General features: G+C 38.7%; 2 protein-coding genes across 3 annotated transcripts; one reads left to right on the top strand and one right to left on the bottom strand.

The window, feature by feature from the left end:
* The first annotated feature begins 3,351 nt into the window (after positions 1-3,351).
* gpr101 (G protein-coupled receptor 101) lies at positions 3,352-8,498 on the top strand. The gene has a single exon (XM_088080946.1). It carries the CDS (start codon positions 4,167-4,169, stop codon positions 5,502-5,504), a length of 1,338 nt encoding a protein of 445 aa, XP_087937072.1. The 5' UTR covers positions 3,352-4,166; the 3' UTR covers positions 5,505-8,498.
* Positions 8,499-8,644: 146 nt separating this feature from the next.
* On the bottom strand, positions 8,645-20,002 carry tm9sf5 (transmembrane 9 superfamily protein member 5). 2 transcript variants are annotated; one of them, XM_042493887.2, is made up of 18 exons: positions 19,712-20,002; positions 19,019-19,086; positions 18,835-18,928; positions 18,599-18,726; positions 18,311-18,440; positions 17,678-17,805; positions 17,411-17,525; positions 17,204-17,283; positions 17,007-17,112; positions 16,413-16,463; positions 15,917-16,049; positions 14,762-14,881; positions 14,608-14,665; positions 14,292-14,451; positions 14,023-14,174; positions 13,804-13,915; positions 13,333-13,504; positions 8,645-9,696 (listed from the first exon to the last, which is right to left on the bottom strand). In XM_042493887.2, the coding sequence occupies exons 1-18, from the start codon at positions 19,847-19,849 to the stop codon at positions 9,629-9,631; spliced, it is 2,013 nt and encodes a 670-aa protein (XP_042349821.2). In that variant the 5' UTR covers positions 19,850-20,002; the 3' UTR covers positions 8,645-9,628. The 2 variants fall into 2 exon arrangements, with proteins under 2 accessions (XP_042349821.2, XP_042349822.2); XM_042493888.2 differs by lacking the exon at positions 16,413-16,463.
* Between the last annotated feature and the right edge of the window lie 2,217 nt (positions 20,003-22,219).

The raw sequence follows: 22,219 nt of genomic DNA, 5'->3' as shown, positions 1-22,219 counted from the left end.
GGTCACTTGAGACACAAAAACTCACCTTTTAGCTCTGTGTCGGTCTCTATAGCCTCTATAGCCGGCTCTCCGTGGGTAACTTTCTCTGCCATTTGGCGCTTAGCAGGTAGCTAAGTTAGCATATGTTGTGTTAAAGCTTTTTCCGCTAATTTTGTTTATACCAGCCGCAAACTGTGCTACTGTACACTGAACCCAACAGCAGACACACTGTGTTAGCGATGAAAGAAACAGCAGGGTAAAAAGAGCCAGCTGTTTTTCTCAGGAGCGGGTACTTGTTGTAGTGGGAAAATCACAGGTGAAAGTAACGGAAATCATTACGGCTGAATTCCGTTTAGCTCTTTTGATTTCCGGGTTCTGGAATTGTGCATGCTGTGCTCTGCAACTCTCAGCGGAGCGCTTAAAATGGAACGAAGCCATCGTTGGTGTCATTAGTAACACTTGTCACACTATGACAAGTCGATGCGTCTGCTGAGAGAAAGGTGATGGAAATTTACAGCATACACAACTCTAAAAGTCCTGAACATTACACATAGGCGCACAGTTGTGGCAGGAATCCAAAAATAAACAGAACACCTGCAGTCACTGTTAAATTAACTTATTTAATGTGGGCAAAAAGTACATAAATGGATGTGTTTCAGATATGAAGCCATCATCAGCATCACTTAAAGACTCATTTTTCATGTCAGCCATAATTCCTTTGTAAAGCATACCATACCCAACCATAGCCTCTATCAGGATGTTTTTTTTACCTTCTCTGCTTTTCTTGTTTCCAGAAATCAACTAATTAAAAAAATTCCAAATAATTTTGGAGAAAACATCCACACCATCAAGCCAATCTAAAATTATGTAAAGCAATGGTTTTTAAACTGAAACACTCTCGCAGACCTGAAATAAATCCTAAAAATATTTCATATAATATAATATAATGTTAAGAGGGAGAGGGAGAGGTAGACTGTCCTGGTTGCCATGGGAGCAGAGACTGCAACAAAGATGCTGATAGATGGAGGATATACAGCAAGAGAGAAAGATTTTAAGAAATTCAAAATATCAACTTTAGATTTTTTTTGGGGGGGAAACTATGTCATTGCTGTAAGGTTTATGTTTAAATTAATAGGGTTCTTGAATATATATGTACAATGTACAGTTTCTCTTTTTCTTGTCCTTGCAATAATAGACTCTTACATTATTAATCTGACAAAATTGCACATTTACAGTCATGCTAGTAAAACCCCTATTAACTGAAAGCTAAACTAAATTGATAATAGACCCAGAGATCGTCAGTGGACACAATAGAGGAACAGACACAGAGAATTAGTGATGCACCACTCGAGGACTTGCAGAGCTCCTGACAAGTGTGTGTTTGATTTTATTGGCCTATAGGTGTCAGTGAGTGACAGTGAATGAGTAAGAAGCTGCATGAAGACAGAGAGCTGTGCACCTGAGGCCACTGTGAACGTTCATACTGTATTAACAGTCTAATAATCCCATGAGGCAACAGGCCTGTGGGTCTCCCTTTGAACCACAGTCCATTCAACAAAAGAACAAGGAAACATCTCCCCCTTTGCAGTCACCGGCGTTTCATTTGCAATCTAAATCTAAAACACAGGGTGCTCGAGAGTCACATCAAAGAGCTTTTTGATAGCTCGGTTACAGCAAAGACTTGAAATAAAATGGCTAATTACGAGCGTTGATTAGTAGGCCACGTAAGCTACAGACTAATTGGGTTGCACAATGTAGTGCTGCTTTTGTTTTCTTTGCATCTTAATGAAGTCTCTTTGCTAGAAAGGCTGAAATGTTGGAGTTTTTAGAAAAATGGGGATTTATACTAATATGTATAATATAGAAGCATTCACAGAAGAGAGGTTGTGGTTATTTGATTAAAATGGAGCAATCCAGATATTCATAAATACTGAATGCGAAAGGTTTTTGTGTGTTTGTGTGTGTGTAGAACCGTCTGAAGTCCCGTGTAAATACATTTCATCTCAGTACAATGAGGCTCTATTTATCTATTCAGTCTGTTATATGTAGAGTGAATTGAGGTCTAGTTCTCAGCTTCATCCTGTCAGAGGTTGAATAATGACGCCTGAAAGAGTTTTAATATTGCAGCACATTCAGTTCATTTTCTTTTACAGCACTAAATAAAGATTTTAAAGTTGAAACTAATTGCTTGTTTGGGAAATAAATTATTTGCTTTAAGTGCTTCTTTAAAGGTTGTTAGATCAGTGTAACGAGTCTGGTCAGACAGAGCTTCAGCCAAATCTAACAGCAAATATGAAGTTCTACATAAAATATTAATCATCTCTGTCTTTTTTGGGATTGTTCTTTAGGTCAGGTGAATCAGTGTAAAACCAAAACAGGTGGTGTAATTCCGACCATTATGTACTCTCTATGGACCCTCAGGAAAAACATGGGAGAGAAGACTGAAAAATACAATTAGGATGAAAATAACTGATAAAGATGAAGTAATGTGACTGAAAGCATGAGGGCAGCTACTAAATGGACCTTTTGACTGTTTTCTCGAATGCTGTTGTCCAAAGTCAAGAATTTACTCTGAAGTTCAGGATTTTAAAGAAATATTTCACCCAAATAACCATCAATTTCTCACTCTGTGTTACATTGAACTGGTGAAGAAATCAGTGTTTCTCTTGCATGCCTCCAGTGAATGAAGAATCCAAAAATGGCAAATATTGCTGATGAACTGAAGTTATTGGTGTTCATGTTTAGCGATCGGCAAACTATATAATAAAGTCTGTTTAAAAACTCGTTTGAAAGGACTGACCAATCCATCACCAGGTTTTGCCATTTTGGATTCTTCGTTTACCAGAGGCATGCAAGAAAAAACATTTCTTTATGAAGTTAATGTAACCCAGCGTGAGAAACTGATACACAAATGGTCATGTAGGGCATATACTGATATATATATACCCTATACTGATTAGTGCTTTGCAGAGATGTCTACAATGGCGACTTTAGTCCTATTTTGCTCTTCACCCTGACAGCCATCCAATTAAGATTACATGAACAGCCACCTTATTCAATACCTTGTTACTAAGGAGATCTGTGAGACTGGCTGAGACACAATAGGCTGAATGGAAAGTCAGGCTTTTTATTGTGGGGAGCAAAAGACCATAATAAAGACACACCTTGTGAATTGATTTATATAATGATCCATATGAAAAGGTCTACACATGATGCTTAAATGGCCAAATAATAATGCAGGCAATGTGTTCAACCCTTATCTTTTGACAAATTCGACGCAATGAAAAACTGAGATAACGTTTGTATGATTTCACCATGTTTAACAAGTGTCAGACAGCATCGTGAAACGCACATTCACAACAAAAAGGGAAAAGGCGGATGGGAGGGGGAATCGGCGGTGACAAGCTCCAACGGGGGCAGATTTCAGTGCAGGTGTCCTTGATTTTTTTTTTTTTCCCTGACACCTCGGAGACAGGACCCGACCGTAAGTAGCCTAAGACTGCTGAGGAGGAATCAGAGCTGATAAAATAATACATGTTTGATCTGCCATGAAATCCGAAAAGGAGCAGCGAAGGAAAAGATACGCTCGTCTGGATGAGAGACCCCCGCTGGGTGAAGACATGCAGCGTATGTTAGCTGAGCCGTGAAAGCTCGCTGCCATTGACTGGAGCAGAAACGGGAGCGAAGCGATATAAAAAAAAAAAGCGAGCGCACGGGAGTGAGCATCCTCGCGCCATCGCTGATCATTTCGAGGTGTTATACATCATTTGCAGATTCGCGATATTCGCCAGTGTCTGGACATTGTCAACGGATGCTGACAGGTTGATCGGCGGCATTTATGGTAAATGGCAAATTCCATTTTTCGCTCTGCAGATGTGGGCAGCGAGAAGAATAGGGCCTGGTCGATGGGTGAAGGGATTAATCACTGATCACGGAAAACAGCAAATTGATCATCTCCAGCATCACAGCATGGATGAGTCGACTGTTTCCATGATATGTGAGATGCATGTTGCATTGTGCACCTGAATAAGGAGGTGCAGCTCCAGCGGCTTCTCGTTGTTACACCCTGAAAAGCAAACAAACCTGAGCTTGTTTCTCTCCTGATCAAGATGGGACTAACCTGATTTTAGGTAAATACTGCGTGTGAGGCCACACATGCACCCACTGGCCTTGGTGTTGGATGAACAATGCCAAGCTCTCAGGCGCCCGATGTGGGCACAAATTTCACTGATGTTCCCTGGGAGTCTGGTTTCACCCGCTCCAGTCAAGACCCATTCTGGTTCTCTGCTGTTAACAGTGTGGTGAAGATGGTGCTCATATCTGTCATTGTGTGTGTGTCTTTATTTGGGAATGTGGTGGTTCTGCTGGTGTTTCAGAGGAAACCTCAGCTCCTTCACGTAGCCAACCGCTTCGTCCTCAACCTTCTCTTGGCAGACCTTCTCCAGACCATATTAGTCATGCCCTTTGCCATTGCAGCCACCGTGCCAGGTGTGTGGCCCCTGGACGCCCGACTGTGCCAAGCTCTTGTTGTGCTCATGCACCTTTTTGCATTCGCTGGGGTCAACACCATTATAGTTGTCTCCGTAGATCGCTACCTGGCTATCATCCACCCTCTGTCTTATCCCACCAGAATGACCCCTCACCTGGGCACCAACCTGATCATCTGCACGTGGGTGCTCAGTTTCCTGCAGAGCACACCTCCGCTCTACGGCTGGGGGGCCATTGACTTTGACCGCCGCCACAACGTGTGCTCGGTGGTGTGGTCGTCTAGCCTGTCCTACTCTGCTGTGGTGTCCACCTTCTCCTTCTGGCTGCCAGTGCTCATCATGCTTGGATGTTATTGGATGGTGTTCAGAGCAGCTCGGAGGCAAAACGCACTTGTGCACCCCATACAGACACAATCCTACTCCCAGCCCTGCCCACAGGACTTCCAGGGACCTAGCAGTCCACAGCGGCAGCTCCAGCAGGCCAGTTCACCTGATGGCCCCTACTCAGCCAGGGGGTACCCTGTTCGAGTCAGGCAGAGACGCTTCCACTACCACTGCAAGGCAGCTCGTGTAGTATTTGTCATCATGGCCTCATATATCCTCAGCATGGGGCCTTACAGCATACTTAACACTATATCTATGAATGCCAGAGCAGCTGTGCCGCCCTGGTTGTCCTCCCTCGCCCTTGTGCTTTTCTTTTTGCAGTGCTGCCTCCACCCCTACATTTACGGTTACATGCACCGCAGCGTGAGGAAGGAATTCCTAGCCCTGCTCTGCGGGCTGTTCTGCAAACAAGGCCGCCCCAGTCAGAGCTCCGCCATGGAGAGCTGCTTCACAACCACAGAGGGACGTACGGGTGCCCACCCTCACCTGCCCAGCCTGACTGCTAGAGTCTTCCCTCTGCGGACTTGGGAAGAGTGCACAACATCCTCCTCTCCTACTTTTGAGAGGAAGTCCAGAGACAGTCGTAAAGAAACCACCTCAACCAGCGTCAGCTCTGAGAGAGAGCTCACAGTCCACAGCAAGCAAAACACATAATCTGCTTCGCTGGATAGACCCATGTTTGCTCTTAGTTAAAGAGCTTGTCAAACAGTGTGTTCTTAACTTAATATGCCTTCTTGAGGTTGATCTTTTTACTTTGTCATAAAGTCGATTAAATGATGAATTTGAGGTTGAATATACTTCTTGGAAAGAAAATGATTTGGTCCACTATTGAATGTATAATATATTGTTTGTGTGAGAGAAATCTTAAACATATAACTTTATTTTCACTTGGTCAGATTGTGAGAGTATTCATATGTAAGTGCAGCTATCACAGATAAGTCACAATATATGCAGCTATTGCGTTATCTTATGTTTTGTCTTTGCAAACTATCATTAGTATTTTGAATTTATGCAATTATTAGGGTTCCCACATGTTTTCATGTACAAAATTTCAACTTTACCAAGACATTTTAAGGACAATAACAAAAAAAACTTTATTTTTTTACATATCTGGTTCAAACTGGAAGAAACAGAATGTTGTAAGTAAATGAAGAAACGTACTGATGGTAAACACTGTCACACATCTGACACATACTAGAGCTACGAATCTTTGACAGCAACAGAAAAGAAATTTGCCATTATGTTACATGGAAGGTTATCCACAGAAGATTACTGATGACTTTTCTGACACTTTCGGTGATTCTTACTTATTCCATGACTTTTCCAGGCCTGGAAAATATGCTTGCAAAATTCCATGACTTTTCCAGGTTTTCCATGAACGTGGGAACCCCAGAATATTGTTCTAGCTGTTACATAAAATGGGCATTTAAATCTAAATTTCAAAAAGATCCACACTATAGTAAAACCAGATATCACATTTAATTTGTATTTAAAATCCTGCAAGTCTGTTGTAACTGCCACTGTTTTTTAAACCTAGAATTGCCGTACTGAGATAGAAATTGTTGTGTTACATCAAAATGTTGTGACCACTTTGCCGTAATCATGGACCATAGATGTCTCTGAAAAGGCATTCATCTTCTGCACAACTACTCAATCTCCTTTAAACTCTGTGTGTGTTGTACTCTGTGATCATCGTGAGGGCACAGGATGTACTGTCCTCGCGTCAGTACAAGCGAGCTTCGCCTGCAATTAATGAACTCAGGGTATGTTTGAGGAAAACTGTGTATCGTGTCCATCTCTGTTCTTAAATCTTGTTGAGCAAGTGAACATACGTGTGTTTATGTCCCTGTCATGGTAACTGTTCTTAGTTTCAAAGCGCCTTTTGGGGTAAATAGATAGGATTTATTATGCTTGCCAGTTACAGAACACACAAAAGTAGGTGACGTCTCCTCCCTGATGGGATGACCTCTGTGTTTCCTCCTTTAACCTTGAGCTCATCTGAGGTGGAGATTTTGCATCTCACTGCAGTGGGCCACTGTATTTTTGAACTTGGTATTTTCTGCCTATGTATCAGCCTTTTTTTGTAGGAAGCACACTATTTTTGTTGGGAAAAAAAAGAGAGCAGGGTATGATAAAAACACCAGTGGACTCGTTGCACCAGTTATTTAATGTAGGCTGCATGCCGCAACATATTATGTAACAGATGTCTTATATTCCTCTGACTCCATGTAGATTTGTAAAGATTCTCCCTGATACAGTATTTGTACTGGGAAAACTGCTTAAAGAGGGTGAGTACTTATGTAAGTGTTATATGCTTGCAATGACTCATGTCAGAAAAAAAGTTGAGAGGGTAAATGTGTTGCCAAAGGATGTCATTGGTGCATCACAATATTATGTGCATTATTTGAAAAGTGTACTCCCAAGTTTGTCCATTTTTGTAACCTTTTGGTAAAGGAAAAAAAAAATAGCAGGATGAGTCACGTTGCTCCCAGTGTATTATTTATGTTGTTATTGATATTATTAGACTGCAATAGTTTTCTGGGAAACAATTCACGACTTATCGGACCCGACTGGACAGACTGAAAAGATCAATACTACAGTATTATATATGACAATCAATCTTGTATAATAAGATAGTCAGTGTTGCTTTGTAAAAGACAAAGAGGTGCAGTACAGTATGTAATAAAATGTATCATCAGATAAGAGGAAATAATGTTTTTAAGTGCTTTAAAACTACATATTTTTGTGATTTATATTGTGCTTTTGTATTATTTCTGGTTTAATTATTCAACATCAAAAAGGTGTCTGTCGTTTAATAAAGGTGAACTAATTGTAATATGTGCAGATTGTTATGTTGAATTCAACGCGTTTTTCAAGTCAAACACTTACTTGAGACTAAGATGACCACAGCTGTGTGTGAACCAGCGTCTGGCTTTACAAACTGTACAATGAGCAGGATCTTTAAAATACTGCGAAGTTATGGGGAGTCTGCGTCGTCCAGTCTTTGTATTTGACACCAGGTAAAGCTACATTCTTTACAAGCATAGGATTTGAATGAGGCATTAGTGAAGGCAATTCAAGAAATACAGAAATGTGACACCAAATACATGGAGTTTTCTTGTTAATCTGTAGTTTCTCATTCTCACTCGGTATATGCTATTTGAGAAATGCTTTATGTAACAAACACCAAGCTTCATATGCAATGCCTTGTACCATTGTGAGCCATGCTGTAAAACTCTGAGCAGATGTCAGTTATCGTAAGATTTCACAATGCAATATCAGAAAAAAAAAGATTCCTAAAATCCTACTCCCAGTGTTTTAGCATTTTTCAGACTTTTGGAAGATGGATTTAACACCTATTATTTTTAGATGAGTGAATTCAGTCTGCGTGAACCCTGACATAAATGCATGAATGAGATGAGAGCACATTTTGACCCATAGCTAAATAAAAGCAAACCTGTGCAGCCCTTTTAAAATAACTGCCAGAAATGAAACTCGTTTTTTGAAAAAGTTGGAAGTTGCTACGAGGACTTATTTGTGAATTTGTAGTTAGAGAAAAAAGAACTGTAAAATGTGAAGCAAACATTCAGCTAAAAATAAAGAGCTAATGCTAATGCTTATATTGTCTTTATGTAACTCATCTCCACATCAGTATAGACTCTTATATACATTATGCTGAACACTGAATCCCACAGCCTGTCCAGACACCAAAAGTAATGAAGGTGGTTAATAGTGTGTAAAATTTTGATGTATGCATTCTGGTGGCTAAAAGAAAAAACGAAACAAAACATGGCTTTCATTTTGAATTAATTGCATTTATTTGTAAAAATGTTATCACCTTGGGTGATGACCACCACACTGCTCGAAGCAAAAGGCAGCAGTGTTTTATGACGTTACAGTTCCGCAAACTGCTTATTAAAATCTAAAAGGGTGCATCTTAACGGTGCATATGCACTTAATCAGTAAATTCAAGGACTGCGTCATGGTGACCAGGTGAAAATCTCCCATGCGGCCAAGCAAGTCAGGCATGTCATTGAGAGATCATCCTTCATGTGCAACATGCTGTCGCATATTCGTCTATGTTACAGATGTGCTTCTTAACTAAGTGTACCCTTTGTTTCTACACAAACTTTAAATGTAGCCATCAAAAACAAGAGAATGGACATGTGTCATAGCAATATCAGTGTTTTATATAATTTCCGAACTACAATACAGGCTGATATTTAAGGATTTATAGCCCCTTCTCCACCTTATAAAAGAAAAGAAACTCCTACATATGATTCCATAATGGTGACAATCATTAGGTAGCATTTTCTCGCTTACTCTCTCTATACAGTATATGTACACACATTGTTTTTATCATTAAAATACAGGTAATGAAAACCAAAACATTTAGTCATAAGGGAATAGAAATGCAAAATACAGAACATTTGACTTTCTGTAGAAAATTAAAATAAAAACAGTTTTTTTGTTAAACCCACCAAAACAAACTGCTCACTATGACAGATAGATCATTGTAACCCACACTGATTTTCAAGGCGCCACTCAAAATATTACTGGTCAACAGTGACGACAAAATTATATATATTTTTTAAAAAAAGAAAACAAAACAATAGCAACATAGGTTTAAAGCACAAAAGAGGACGGGCTCTGCTCTTCGGGTCTTTTCTATGATAAGTGATGGTTTCAGTTCAGGGCCATTCAGACCACTTTATCGCGCGGCCAGCACCGTGAGGCCAGCGCTGCGACAGGAAGGAGTCAGTCTTTCCCTCAGTCCTCTAGTCCACCTTGACCACACTGTAGATCTTATTTACAAACCAGAAGCAGGCGAAGAAGCCAATTGTACCTGAGGAGAAAAGACAGGTTAGAAATAAGATTTGAGAAATACTTCAAAAGGGAGGAAAAGCACTTAAAACAAACTTAAAGTAACAGATTTAGGGGGCATTTAGTGGCACCTAGTTGTGAGAATTGCAGATTACAACCAACTGAAACTTCTCCTGGTTTGAATTTTCTCACTGTTCATTAAGGGTGAGTGATTACACTTATATCTGTATCTGCATCTGTACTTGTATTTGTACTCTGAAGGGGCGGGCTTTAAGATGGCAGTTGGTGGAGTTTTGATAGGAAGACGGTTAGATTTAAGTTGGAAGTTGTTGTTTTAAGCCTGACATCAATACGGGTTGCTACATTTATTATTTATGAGAAAAATATTTACAGAAAAATCTCAGAATTAAACTTCAGATTTTTTTTTTTGATCACAAGAGTAAGACATTGAACAAAGAGCCAAATGAGGATTTCCTTTCATTACAATAACAGATTTTACGCTCGAAAACGTACGTTATCTGTGCCCGCTATTCATTTCATCTGAGTGTTCAGCTCAACTCTAGTGTTTGCTGTTTAGGAGGTTTAAGACAGACCCAGTGATTAGGGCATGTACAACTACTGAATAAAGCCCCTTCTTGTTAAAAATCTGTGCTTTTTTGTCTCTCTCACTGCAATAGGGGCTGTTAACTACAGTGGACGACGCAAAAACGTGAATCTATCTAGAGCCAGTGTTTTTTTTTCCCTTTTCCTGTTTTGGATCTGGGCTACTGCAGAAACACGGCAGTACAACATCGTGGTTTCTGTTGACGAGGACCTACTCCCTATGTAGATATAATCAGCTCATACTAAGATATCAAAAACACAACTGTTCTTATTTTCATGTGATTATACACTCAAGAAAATAGTCAATTTCTGCCAATATGTCCCTCTAAATCGTACACACTGGAACTTCACACGTCCAAATTGGGCTACGAGCTACCTTAAGGTCAAATATTCGTAAAATTTAAAATGAATGAAAGTCACAAGGCCCTCAAATGTATTTCAGGAGTAAAACAAACAAAAAAAATGCACCAAAGTGTCAAACTGCAAAGCCAGCTTGCTGTCACAAGTTCCATGTACTAAAAGCTTGACAAAAATTACTTTTGACAGTTTGGACTGCTATCTCCACAAAACCGTGAAAACAGCACCTCATTTTATCAGTTAGAGAGCATGTACTCCCCCAATGTCGAGAAGCCAGATTGGTCAAAATCCTGGATCAGTTCGAGTGGGTATAAAAGTCCTATCTGACTGCGCAACAGGGGCCATGCAGCCCAATCCCGAATTAAACTGTGATCAAAGTTAGGACGAGGTGAAAAAGACTAAAAAACTTAAAGATGGGGAATGAGAGAGATTTGGATTATTTAGATCAAAACTGGAAGCAAGGAGGGAAACTGATAATCTTTTCCTTGAATCCTTGGATTATTTCTTAGTGATAATCTTTTGACATCTCGTCCCCTTGCTACTTACAGCTCTGTCTTAAGATAGTGTCAAGCAGCATTGCACTGACAAGCAGGGCTACAGGCTAACTTTTATCTGGCCTCATGACAGTAAAACACCAGGAAAAAAATGTCGTCATATGACATTATGGTTAGCAGAATACTTCTGGGTGACACGGAGACTAGGCTGTTATCTAGTCCTGAATATATCCTCTTTTCTCCGCACACACCCATCGTCTCATCTGAGTTGGTGTGTAGAGAGCTGGACAGGGCTGGAGAGTGCTGTTACCATGTCAACACGTGTCAATCCTTGTCTCTTTTTACACGGACACAAAAGCAGCAACAATGTTGTTTTCACGCTCACTCTGTGATAACCTGTGTGGTACATAAATCTGCACATCCTCAGTCACACGGTTGGATTTTGTGGTGCAAGCACAGAGAAACCCAGCGATGGTCAAGAACCTGAGTGCACAAAGACTTCTCATCGTCCATGGCAACAAGTCAAAGCGCTGCCTGTATCTTTTGATCTTCTTCAGAAGAAAAAAAGAAACTCCCTGATAAAACTAGGCTCTGGCTTGTCAAACAGCAGACCACAGACACTAAAACTGACCTAAATAAGTCTGCAAAACTAGATCTGACCAGGAGGGACTTTGAACACTCTCGTCTCATTTCCAACAGTCTCTCTGACTTTCATTAAATTTTAAACACAATATGACAGTTCAAATGGGACCCGTACAAATAAATGCCCTTTAACGTCATGTGACACAATCCCTCTGCACTGCCAGTATGGAAATATAAAGGCCAAGGCTCTGCGCTCACTACATGACAAGGAAAGACAGAAAAGGAGTTGCACAATAGTGCAGACTGCTTCCTGGTGTTTAATGTCATATGAACAGGACGGACGTCCGGAATCTTTACAATACAGTTGAGTCAAAGCTGAGCAAACAAACATCTTCAAACCTAAAAAAACAACACTCCTCCCTCCGCCTGGCATGCCGTACGCTATTGAAGCTCACTCACCTGACATAAAATAAACAATTAGGATTGTACTGATCAATACTGATGCTCTTATTGAAACTACTCTCCATAATTTAATTTGATTTTGATTTATTAGCACAAAAGATTAGATAAAAGCAAGTAGATAATAACAAACATAACAAGAATTGTGCAGAAGAGATAAAAAAATTGGTGAAAAAATGTAAAACATATCATGAAAAGATTCATTAGTAATTTTATTATTACTGTCTCTTTTTTGATGAAATAAGTTAAATAGTTTCTAGAGTTTCCTGTATTCAGGGTTAAAAGCAAGATGTAAGACTATTCAAGACTTTTTAATACCTTAAATAAAAAAAAAAATAGATGTTACCAATTATTTTTGAGGTGTTAAAATATAATGTCAGAAAATAAGAAAAACCTATTCATAATATCCTATTTTCCATGTCTTAGCATTTTCAGGACTTTCGAAAGATGGATCCATGGCATTTCAATACTTATTAAGGCCTAATTTTTAGATTTATAAATTGAATTAATTTTAATACTTTTTAAGGATCCACAGGAATCCTATATACATAATATGTGTATCATGACGGAGATGCAAGTGCGGCCAATGTCTAGTGACGACATGCCTTAATGCTGCTTCAATACCAGAAGCTAAACAATATTACAAATTACCAGATAACTATGAGTCCCTGAGCTTTTCAGCAGCTAACAGAAATAGATAACAAAGAAGACATCTTAAAAGCAACATTCATAAAGCGAGGCCACACTTTTTTCAGTCAGCCTCGACTGGAGAACACAGAATGCAAACATGCAGTTACGCAACATCAGACATAATCGCCTGACGCCAGCAGCTTTGTCATCATAAGGAGAGGCTAAGAATTTAGAAATGACAGCTATGTGATGTTACATTAAAAAAACATAGCAGTACTGATTGTTCGGGAGCTTATCAATATTTTGTACTGATGATCAGTCTGAAACCAGCAACAATTAAGTTCCGGTTCTTGATATCCATCACTAGTATATAACGCACTACATAAATGATCATTTGTCTTTTTTGTCACAAACTGAGCTCCCCCATAAAAGACAGCAATTACACTATAATATCCATATCAATGTGTCAAGATGAGCCGTAAATCACTGTGGCTGCTTAAAGACCTCGTGTTTGTCTTATCTCAGAGCCTCACCTGTGAAGAGGAAGAAGATAAGGACCATAATCATGGTGTATCCAAAGTAGAGGATGGTGCTGGCAGCTCCGATTATTTGCAGCTTTGAGAAGAAGTAATGCACGGCGTAGATGAATAGATAGACCGCTGTGAAACCGCTGGTCAGGAAGGAACGCCACCACCAATGGTAGTCCTGGAGACATATTACAATAGATGACACGTGAAGTTGAAATGAAACTGAAATTGCCCTATGCAAAAACATTATTAGCAGAATACGTAGTCAGGGAGGAAATGACGATTAATATATTCAAAGTTGAAATCTAGAAGAAGCTTTGCATTATCATTTCCTCTTTTTTTTTTTACACAAGTAGGACTATAACACGACAAGTACATTATTGCTATTAATAGTGAATTCATTTTGAAGTGAAAATAATGAATTTCTCCGCATTCGAGTTTGATAAATGACACACGATTCTCTAAGCATTCAGGTACCTCAGCACACAGGTGGAAGTAGCAGAGCAGGATTGTGGCCTCGGAGCATGTGATGAGTAGAATAATGAAAACCAGAAACAGGAATCCAAACATGTAGTACATCTGATGAGACCTAAAAACAACGGAGGCAACAGGTGAGAAGAGCCAATCTCCTCCTCGCTGCTTAAGCTGTTAAGAACTACAGATCAATCAGGAAAGACGGCATTCCTGCCCTCTTACCAAATGCTGTTGAGAATAAAGAAAAGCTGTATGAAGATGCAGCCGAAGGGCAGGATGCCGCCCATTACGATACCAGGGATGGGCTTCGTAAAGAATGACTGCTCAGGGATTTGACGGGGGATTTGGTTTGTTCGCACTGGTTGTTCAATTGCCTGCACAGGAGCAGAAAGAGAGAGGAAACGATCACAAACTGGCAAACACCAACACCTTTTATTCACAATTAATAATTTCAAGCTGCATCGTTTTATATACTCAGAAGCCACACTCACAGGTTTCTTGAATCCAAAGTAGGCACCAACGAAGGTGAGGGGCACGGAGATTCCAAACCACAGAGCCAAAATGGCCACCAGAGTGCCAAAGGGGATTGCTGCTGAGGAGCCCTCCACCCAAAGGATCAGGTTCATCAGGAAAAAGTCTGCAAACACAATACTAGGGAAGAGACAATGACACAGAGAAAGACAACATGTGTGAGTTGGATAAAAGCGTAACATATCACCCCAGCCCTCTAGGACAGAAACTAAGAACAGAAATGAGACGAATAAACAAAAAGCTATGCAAAAAAAAAAAAAAAGCCAGTGAACTCACCCTGGGCACAAGAGTGCTGTCAGCAGGACGTTTGTCTTCCACTTTTCGCCTCCAAAAGCTGAGCACAGAAACGGAGATGGACGAGAACACCATGATGAGAACGATCACACTGACTGCAACAACTCGGGACACTTTAATTTCACTGGACTCTTACTTTTGTAAAGGCGTGCAGACACGTAGCCAGCAGGCGTGCCCAGCAGAACCCAGAGTACCACAGCACATGTCATGAGAGCCCCTCTGTTGGCGGGTGACAGGAAACCCAGACAGGCCAGGACTACAGTGGACAAACAGTCATCAGTGCACTTATTCAGACAAAACAGCACCATTGCAAATTAAGCACTGAAATATCAATACAAAGAGTGCCATTGACCCTTTGAAACTTGAGCAAAATGGCTTGATTTCTTTCAAAAACATGTATCAAAAAAAGGGTAATGAGCAACTTCACAAAAAATATAGGAAATTAGAAAAAAAAAGTTTCACCTGAAATAAGCAACAACAAAAAAGGGAAAAGAATGAATAACGGGAAATGACCTCAAAAAGTGCTAAAATAAAATAATAAATATAAATACATATTTTATAGTATCCTAACTTTAAATAAATAATTGTTATAAATTAAGTTTTCTTGTTATTTTCCCCATATAATTTAATAATTTAATTTTTAGGTCATTTTCTTGTCACCTTTTACTATTTGTTTGCAATTTGCGAGCTTCTCAATTCATGCAAAGCTGCTGTTTGCCATTTTTTTCAGGTGTTTTTGAAAGAAATTAAAGAAAATTTGCTCACGTTTCAATTGTTTAAATGCTTGTGAAAGGCATCTTAACAAAGCACAAGAAAACTGATGCTGATCTGGGGTTTAAAAGGTTGATGCAAAAATAATCCGCATATATATATATATAAATATACACACATATATGCCCTTAACTGTGTTCTCTTGACTGATAATCACTATATTTCAGAGTTTTCCGCCCATGGGCCTTCAGCCTGGTGCTGAACTGCTAGACCGGGTATGTTTTGGCCGATAACCAGCTGAGTTTGAGCTTGCATTGTCTTGAAAGTTCCAGATAATCTTGTTTTAATAATACACTAACTAATTACAAGAAAATGGCAGCCATTTAGTGAAATACAGACTGAAACAATACAAACTGCTGCAACGATTGTGTGTGCAAAGAAAATGTGAGACTGGTGTCACTGGATGTACTTTATGAGTGGAACAATAAGGAAAAGTGAGACTAATGATAGTCATTCAGAGAGGAAACTCTTATCCAGTGAATGTAACTATTGGTGGTATTACATGTAAAATAGTGCTTACAGAGAGTGATGAAGGTCATGATGAAGATCTGGGTGCCCTGTCCGAGGAACACAGACAACAGCATGCCTTTCCTGGGGGGACGGAAAACATCCCCGTGCACCTGCTTCCACCCTGACTCCTCCTGTGCGTCCTCCTTGAGGGAGGGGGGGGGCATAAAACATTACAGCAACAGTCACAATCAAGGAAGCAGCCAACATTTACAAATTATAAAAGTTAAAGGTTAACCCACCACCAAGCAGTGAACTCTACTTTGCCTTTAAGCAAAGAAAAATAAAGTAAAGACTGAGAAAATCTTTACCAAAAGCTGTAAAATGTGGTGTGACAAAACTCCTCAGTCAATTTGTTAGTATAAACCCTTTTCTTGAAAGCTGCGCAAAATATTCACACCATATTTTACGTTCTGTTCTAATGTGCCGGTTTGCTGTAATCACACACCCATACACCTGATTTAACAACCACAAAAGATTCTGTTCAAAACTGCTTTCAGTAAGCTTACGTAGTTTACAGAGGATTTTTCCTTGGACGCTGGAAGCTTTATCAAGTCTGCCTGTGAAATGTAACACAATATTTATAACGCTGGGTGTTTTGCACCCAGTGTGTGGGGTGACATCTCGCAGGGCAGAATTAAAGCATCAGCCATGTAAGGTGTTAAAGACGACTAGTAAACACGCACAATTACTGTCTGGTGAAAACCTCAACCTCCAATATACTAGTGAGATCAATGTTTAAGCTAAAATCTAAATCATTTAATCTACTTTGGGATAAGTAAAAAAAAAAAATACAACAACATACACCTGTAATCTTTTAACCCCCCAAAACAAGGCTGCTATTCAATGTTCCTGAAAAGCTGTTAGCTCGTGAGATTGTCTTATACCATCCATTTTGAATAGTTCATTTGCATGCTGGCAACGTGCCTGCCGTACACAAACAAGACTCGAAATAATGAGATTCAAAGTGTACCTACAAACATAGCCTGTTTTTGGTTTGCTTTGAACAACTACATCTTCAAGAAATCCTCACATGCAGGCTAATGCTTCATATACGCATCTGGATGTGTTCAAAGTGAGAGAGACTTCTGCAGTGCTCTTACCTGGTCCACCTGGTTGTATCTTGCAATGTCCTTGTGCAGAGTTCTCAGCATGATCATGGCGACCATGCCAGACAGGAAGAGGACGATGACCAAGGAGTTCATGATGCTGGACAAACACACAAGACAAACCATAGCATCAGCTAACAAGCATCGAGACCCAGAGAATTTTTTTAGGAGTGTGAAAAATATCTTCATACCTAAACCACTGGATGTTGGTGTGAGGCATGGAGACCAGGATGTAGTCCCACCTGGAGGCCCACTTGATAGAATTGTTTTCCTGTAAAATAAAGTAAAATTATTGCAAAAAACACTGCAAGCAAAATGTTATTTTTTCATGCTTGTTATATATTAGTCATGTACAATTAGTTACATAATACAGCTTGTGATATAGTTGGGAAGCTTACATCAAATGCAACTGAGTAGGTGTAAACTATCGACACATCACTATCAAACTCTCCAGGAACCTCCATTGGGCTGCCTCCGTCACAGCTTGGGTTTTTTTCATCTGCCTGTTTGATACTGTTGTGCAAAAAAACACACAAAATCCCTCATGTCAAATTATTGATATATCTAGTGTTGGTTTTGAATGGTGAATTGTCATTCAGCTGCAACACATTAAGACAGATTAAACCTAAATCGAATAATATCAATCTACCACCAACCACAATTACCTCTTTGGCTCCAGAGTGGCGGCGACAAGTCGAGCTCCTCTCCATCCTTCTGATGTTCCACTGTGGTAAGTGATCTTGATGTCCACGTGGTTGAAGACATAAAATGTGTTCTTTTTGTTGAACTCAGACTAAAAATAATAAAAAAATGTATTCAGTATCAGATACTCTCGGGGTAGAACCGTAAACAAACATCTGTATCGTTGAGTTTCTGCTATACTAGAATTGTCTAAATCAAATCATATATTGGATGACTTCCAAGTTCACTTCTGTTCCACACATCATTTGTACTATTCTGTATCTGTATACCCGAACCCATCAATTCAGTCATATTTTGGTTGCATTATTAACTTTGCTTCATTAATTTAATGAAAGATGGAAAGTATCGTCAAATACCGTCTAAGACTTTAAATTACAGTTAATTGCAATTTTAAGACTACTTTTATATTTGAACATAAGAAAAGTAATGAATGACAAAATAAGCATTTGTGAAAATGCAGAATTGAAATATCTATCTGAGACACCCTTGACTAAATTAAAGATATGCTGCATATGACGCAATATGTCAAAATGAGAAACGCTTTATGAGCAGATGATAGGCAGGGCGCACGTTCGGAGACAAATATCACAACTCACATTGATAACACAAGCATCTTTAGCTCGGCCATCTGCGGTGACGAGGCAGCCAATGGGGAAACCTGGGTTGCAGTACTTCTGGCCATCTTCAACATCATAGCACCACGTCACTGGCATGTTGTCTATGATCCTTTAAAAAAAGAAAGAAAAAAAAAGTTGGTTTACCTCAACAAACACCTTTTCTCTATTTGCTTAACTGCTGTTATCCATCTTTCAAACAACGCCTCTCCATTATAAACAGCTTATAGACAAAGAATGACATCACAATATAATACATTATTTACAAACCAGTGGTGCTGGTAGTTCAGCTGCATTCCCATCTTCAGAAAATCCAGTTTGGTTGCATCCTCCTGACTGCCTTTCTTGTACGTTTTGGTGCACACCGTGCTGCATTTAACATCTTGTTTGAAGTTGACCTGTAACGGAAAATGATCAATATAATAGATTAAACAAATTGAAACTGAATCTACAATAAGCATCACCACAAATGCCACACAGGCTTTGATTTTCTGGTTAACACCCACCTTGTATGGTGAAGACTCAATTCGCTCACCAAACAGCACCTGTCCAAGGTTCTCTGAAGGCCTCATTTCCTTGGCATCTTTGCAAAAGTCAAATCTTAACACACAAACACAATGGGAAGGTGTTACTGAGCTAGAAAACATAAATCCTGACATTAAATAAATGGGGAAACAAAACGTTACTTACACATCATACTCGTAAGGCAGGACTGACTCCACTGAGTCCAAGCGATTGACGAACAGTTGAATCACTGTCTGTAATGGAGCAAAAACAAATTTGTCTTTCAGTCTGTATTTGCTTAACCAAAAACAAAAAAGGCTCACTCAGGCCACATGGGTGCCCATGTTCCGGGTTCATTCATACAGCCAATGTTAATAAGAAGTAATTGAATCAGTCATAAGCAAAGACTTGCGGTAGATCTTTGTGCAAATTATATGTGATCCGTCTTTAAGGGGTAAATGATTTGACAGATCCCAACGCCTTGGTCAATCCAAATTTACCTGATCTTTGAAAGGTAACGTTGGCAGAGCAGTGGGCAGTCAAAGTAAGTACAATGATGGCTATTATCTGTCTTAAGTCATTATCGACATCAGTGTTAATGTGTTAACAACCTCAAGCTTGGCTTGTAAAAACCATGGCCCACAGCTAGTTCATATACTCCCTTAACAATGACAGCTTGAATCCAAAAAATCAATAAACAATGTATTGGAATATTATGTCAGTGCTCCGGTTCCAGGTAATAGCCGGGGCCTACGGAGACGGTTGGCTAGCTAGCAAAATTGAGGAAGATACGAAATTGAAATTCATATGCTAATTCCGACTACATCATAAAAAACACTACATTGCATAATAAACGTAAATCTAATTAATTCAACATACCTGGCAATCTTCACTGCCTTTGCCGTCTTCACAAAAACTCACTGGTGCTAAACCCGGAAGATAAAACGCCGAGCACAAACAGACATACGAGACTAGCGAGTAAACCAGCACAAAACTTAAGTGTATCCGCCTCTTCATTTTATCGCGGACACGGTTCTTCTAATGTTTGGTATACTTATGTCGAAGGAGAGTATTCCTTCTTCTAAATAAAGGGGATGTTTGCTAGCTGTTAGCTGGCTACGTCTTTCTACTCGGGACGCAGTAACTGAGCTGACCTGTCTGGCGCAACCAGCAGCGGTGACGTTCAGCTGCGTCAAGCTATGCGGAAGACAAGCGATTTTATCTTCAAAATAAATAAATACAATAAGTATTATATTCAGTATGGATGCTTTTAAAATGTAAAGCAGTTGGTGATATACGTATGACTTTTTTTTAAGTATATTTTGTATATTAATACTACTATTAATGATTGAAATATCAAATTGAGCAACACGTATTTCATCAATGCTTTTAAGTTGAAAGAAGAGAAATAGGACGTGATTTTTGTTCTAACCGACTTGACAACGTGGAAGTAACACTGACGTTGCTTATCGCTTTTCAAACATCCTTATTTTCATCATATTAACAATACTGTGGTTTATACTATACAGTTTTAGTTAGTCAAATGTTTTATGATAGAATAGTTTACGAAAGACTACGGCAGTGGTACAAGGTATAAAAAGTGCGAGAAAAAAGAGGAGGGGCTATATTTCGATTGTACAGTAACTTATTTTAAAGATAGTAAAAGAAGACTGACCAGTAAAACTGGAACAGGTACATCCTGCAAGCAGATAATTACACCTTTATTTCTGGCTCTAGCTGACAGTTTCTAATTGCATTTGTTCCCTTAGCACTGTAGAGTAGATGAGTACAATTATAAGAGAAAACTCAACACAAACCTTTATAGTTTGTCTCCTAACTGAACTTTACCTATTTATTTATTGACTATTTGTTTTACTGTTTTACTAGATGGTAAATTATTTATTTATTTATGTATATATTTTCCATTTTTGTGCATGATTATCTGTTGTTTTTATTTTATGTACATTTATCTACTATTTAGAAAGTATTTTGTTTATTTTATTTAAGTTATTATTAAAATTATATATATTTTTTAATCTTTAATCTATAGGTTTTATCCTGCCCCTGGTGTTTCCTCACTTATGATAGCATTTCTTCAGTCCCTGGTTTTAATGAGAACTCTTATTTTATTGCTTTAATTAATTACAAAGTCTTGCTTTTTACCCACGTGCCTGTGTACATGTGTGTTTGTGTACAGTACAGTAATAAATGGTACATACCTGAGAAAAATATGTAATTAAATCACAGATACTAATCATAATGCTGGTGTTATAAAGGGGTTACATATGAAAAAATATTTTCAGTAAATGTTTATATCTTGAAGAAAACATTCATTCTGTTACTTTACATCTTTTTTCTGTGTAGGAATGCCATCTTTTTGGCATATCTTTGGACAATGTGGGTCAGTAGAGCCGTTGAGATAAATTTGAATGCAACATTTATTAGTTTGTTGTTTATTATTTATTCAGATTAATAGACCTGTTTAAAACAGTTTTAGAAGACTAAGCAAAAACTAATCAACAGTAATAAGCTACTTAACTTTGATTAAGTACTTAAAATTTTGAACAGGGTAACTAATAATCTGTTACCTATTAAATTTTAAAAGTTACCTTACCAACACTGCTTGTGGACTACGTTTTTTTTAAAAAAAAAAAATTATATATCAATTAAATGCTTCATTATGCTTCTGTTTCACCACAATTTAGGAACTGTTCATTACTTATGAAGGGGTGGGGTGGTGCAAAACGGGGCAGGCATGTAAATATTTTTTTAAGCATTGGGAAAGGACTTTTGTTTCTTATTTTGGCTCAGGGAAGGACATAAAACTTTAAATTCTACAATTCTACAATTTCATTTAGCAGACGCTTTTATCCAAAGCGACGTACAACACAAGCAAGAATTTAGACTTAAGGAAAAAACCCTTAGTAAGTGCAAAAAGTGCTTCAGGTGTGACTGGTCACAGGTATTGCCGTCTAGTGGCAGAAGAAGTGCTGCACTTTTTTTTTTTTTTTGGGAAACCAAAAAGTAAAAGGAGAAGAAGTAAAAGGAGAAATGGTGGTGTTTTGTATTTTAAATAACCTCAAATAACCTCAAAATAACCTCAAAGATACTTTGAAACAATACACAGATTGAAATGTTATTCTTCAGTGTCTTTATTGCTTATTTAATGATATCCTTATGTATGTAGTTATTGTCAGTTGTGGGTGAAGACCTTTTACTCAAATAAACTATCTAGCTGTACCACAGTGTAGAAATACTCTGTTATAAGTCAAAGGCTTGCATTAAGAACTTAACTTAAGTAAAAGCACAAAGCTATTTGCATAAAAATATACTTAGAGTACCGAAAGTAAAAGTACAGTATGGCCAATTTCACAATAATAGCCTTTC

The sequence above is a fragment of the Plectropomus leopardus genome, chromosome 8 (genome assembly GCF_026936395.1).
Source record: "Plectropomus leopardus strain MGB_pleo_1.0 chromosome 8, ASM2693639v1, whole genome shotgun sequence".
NCBI classification, from domain to species: Eukaryota; Metazoa; Chordata; class Actinopteri; order Perciformes; family Serranidae; genus Plectropomus; species Plectropomus leopardus.
Note: the sequence above shows the minus strand (reverse complement) of the source record. Positions and strands in the feature narration are given on the sequence as shown.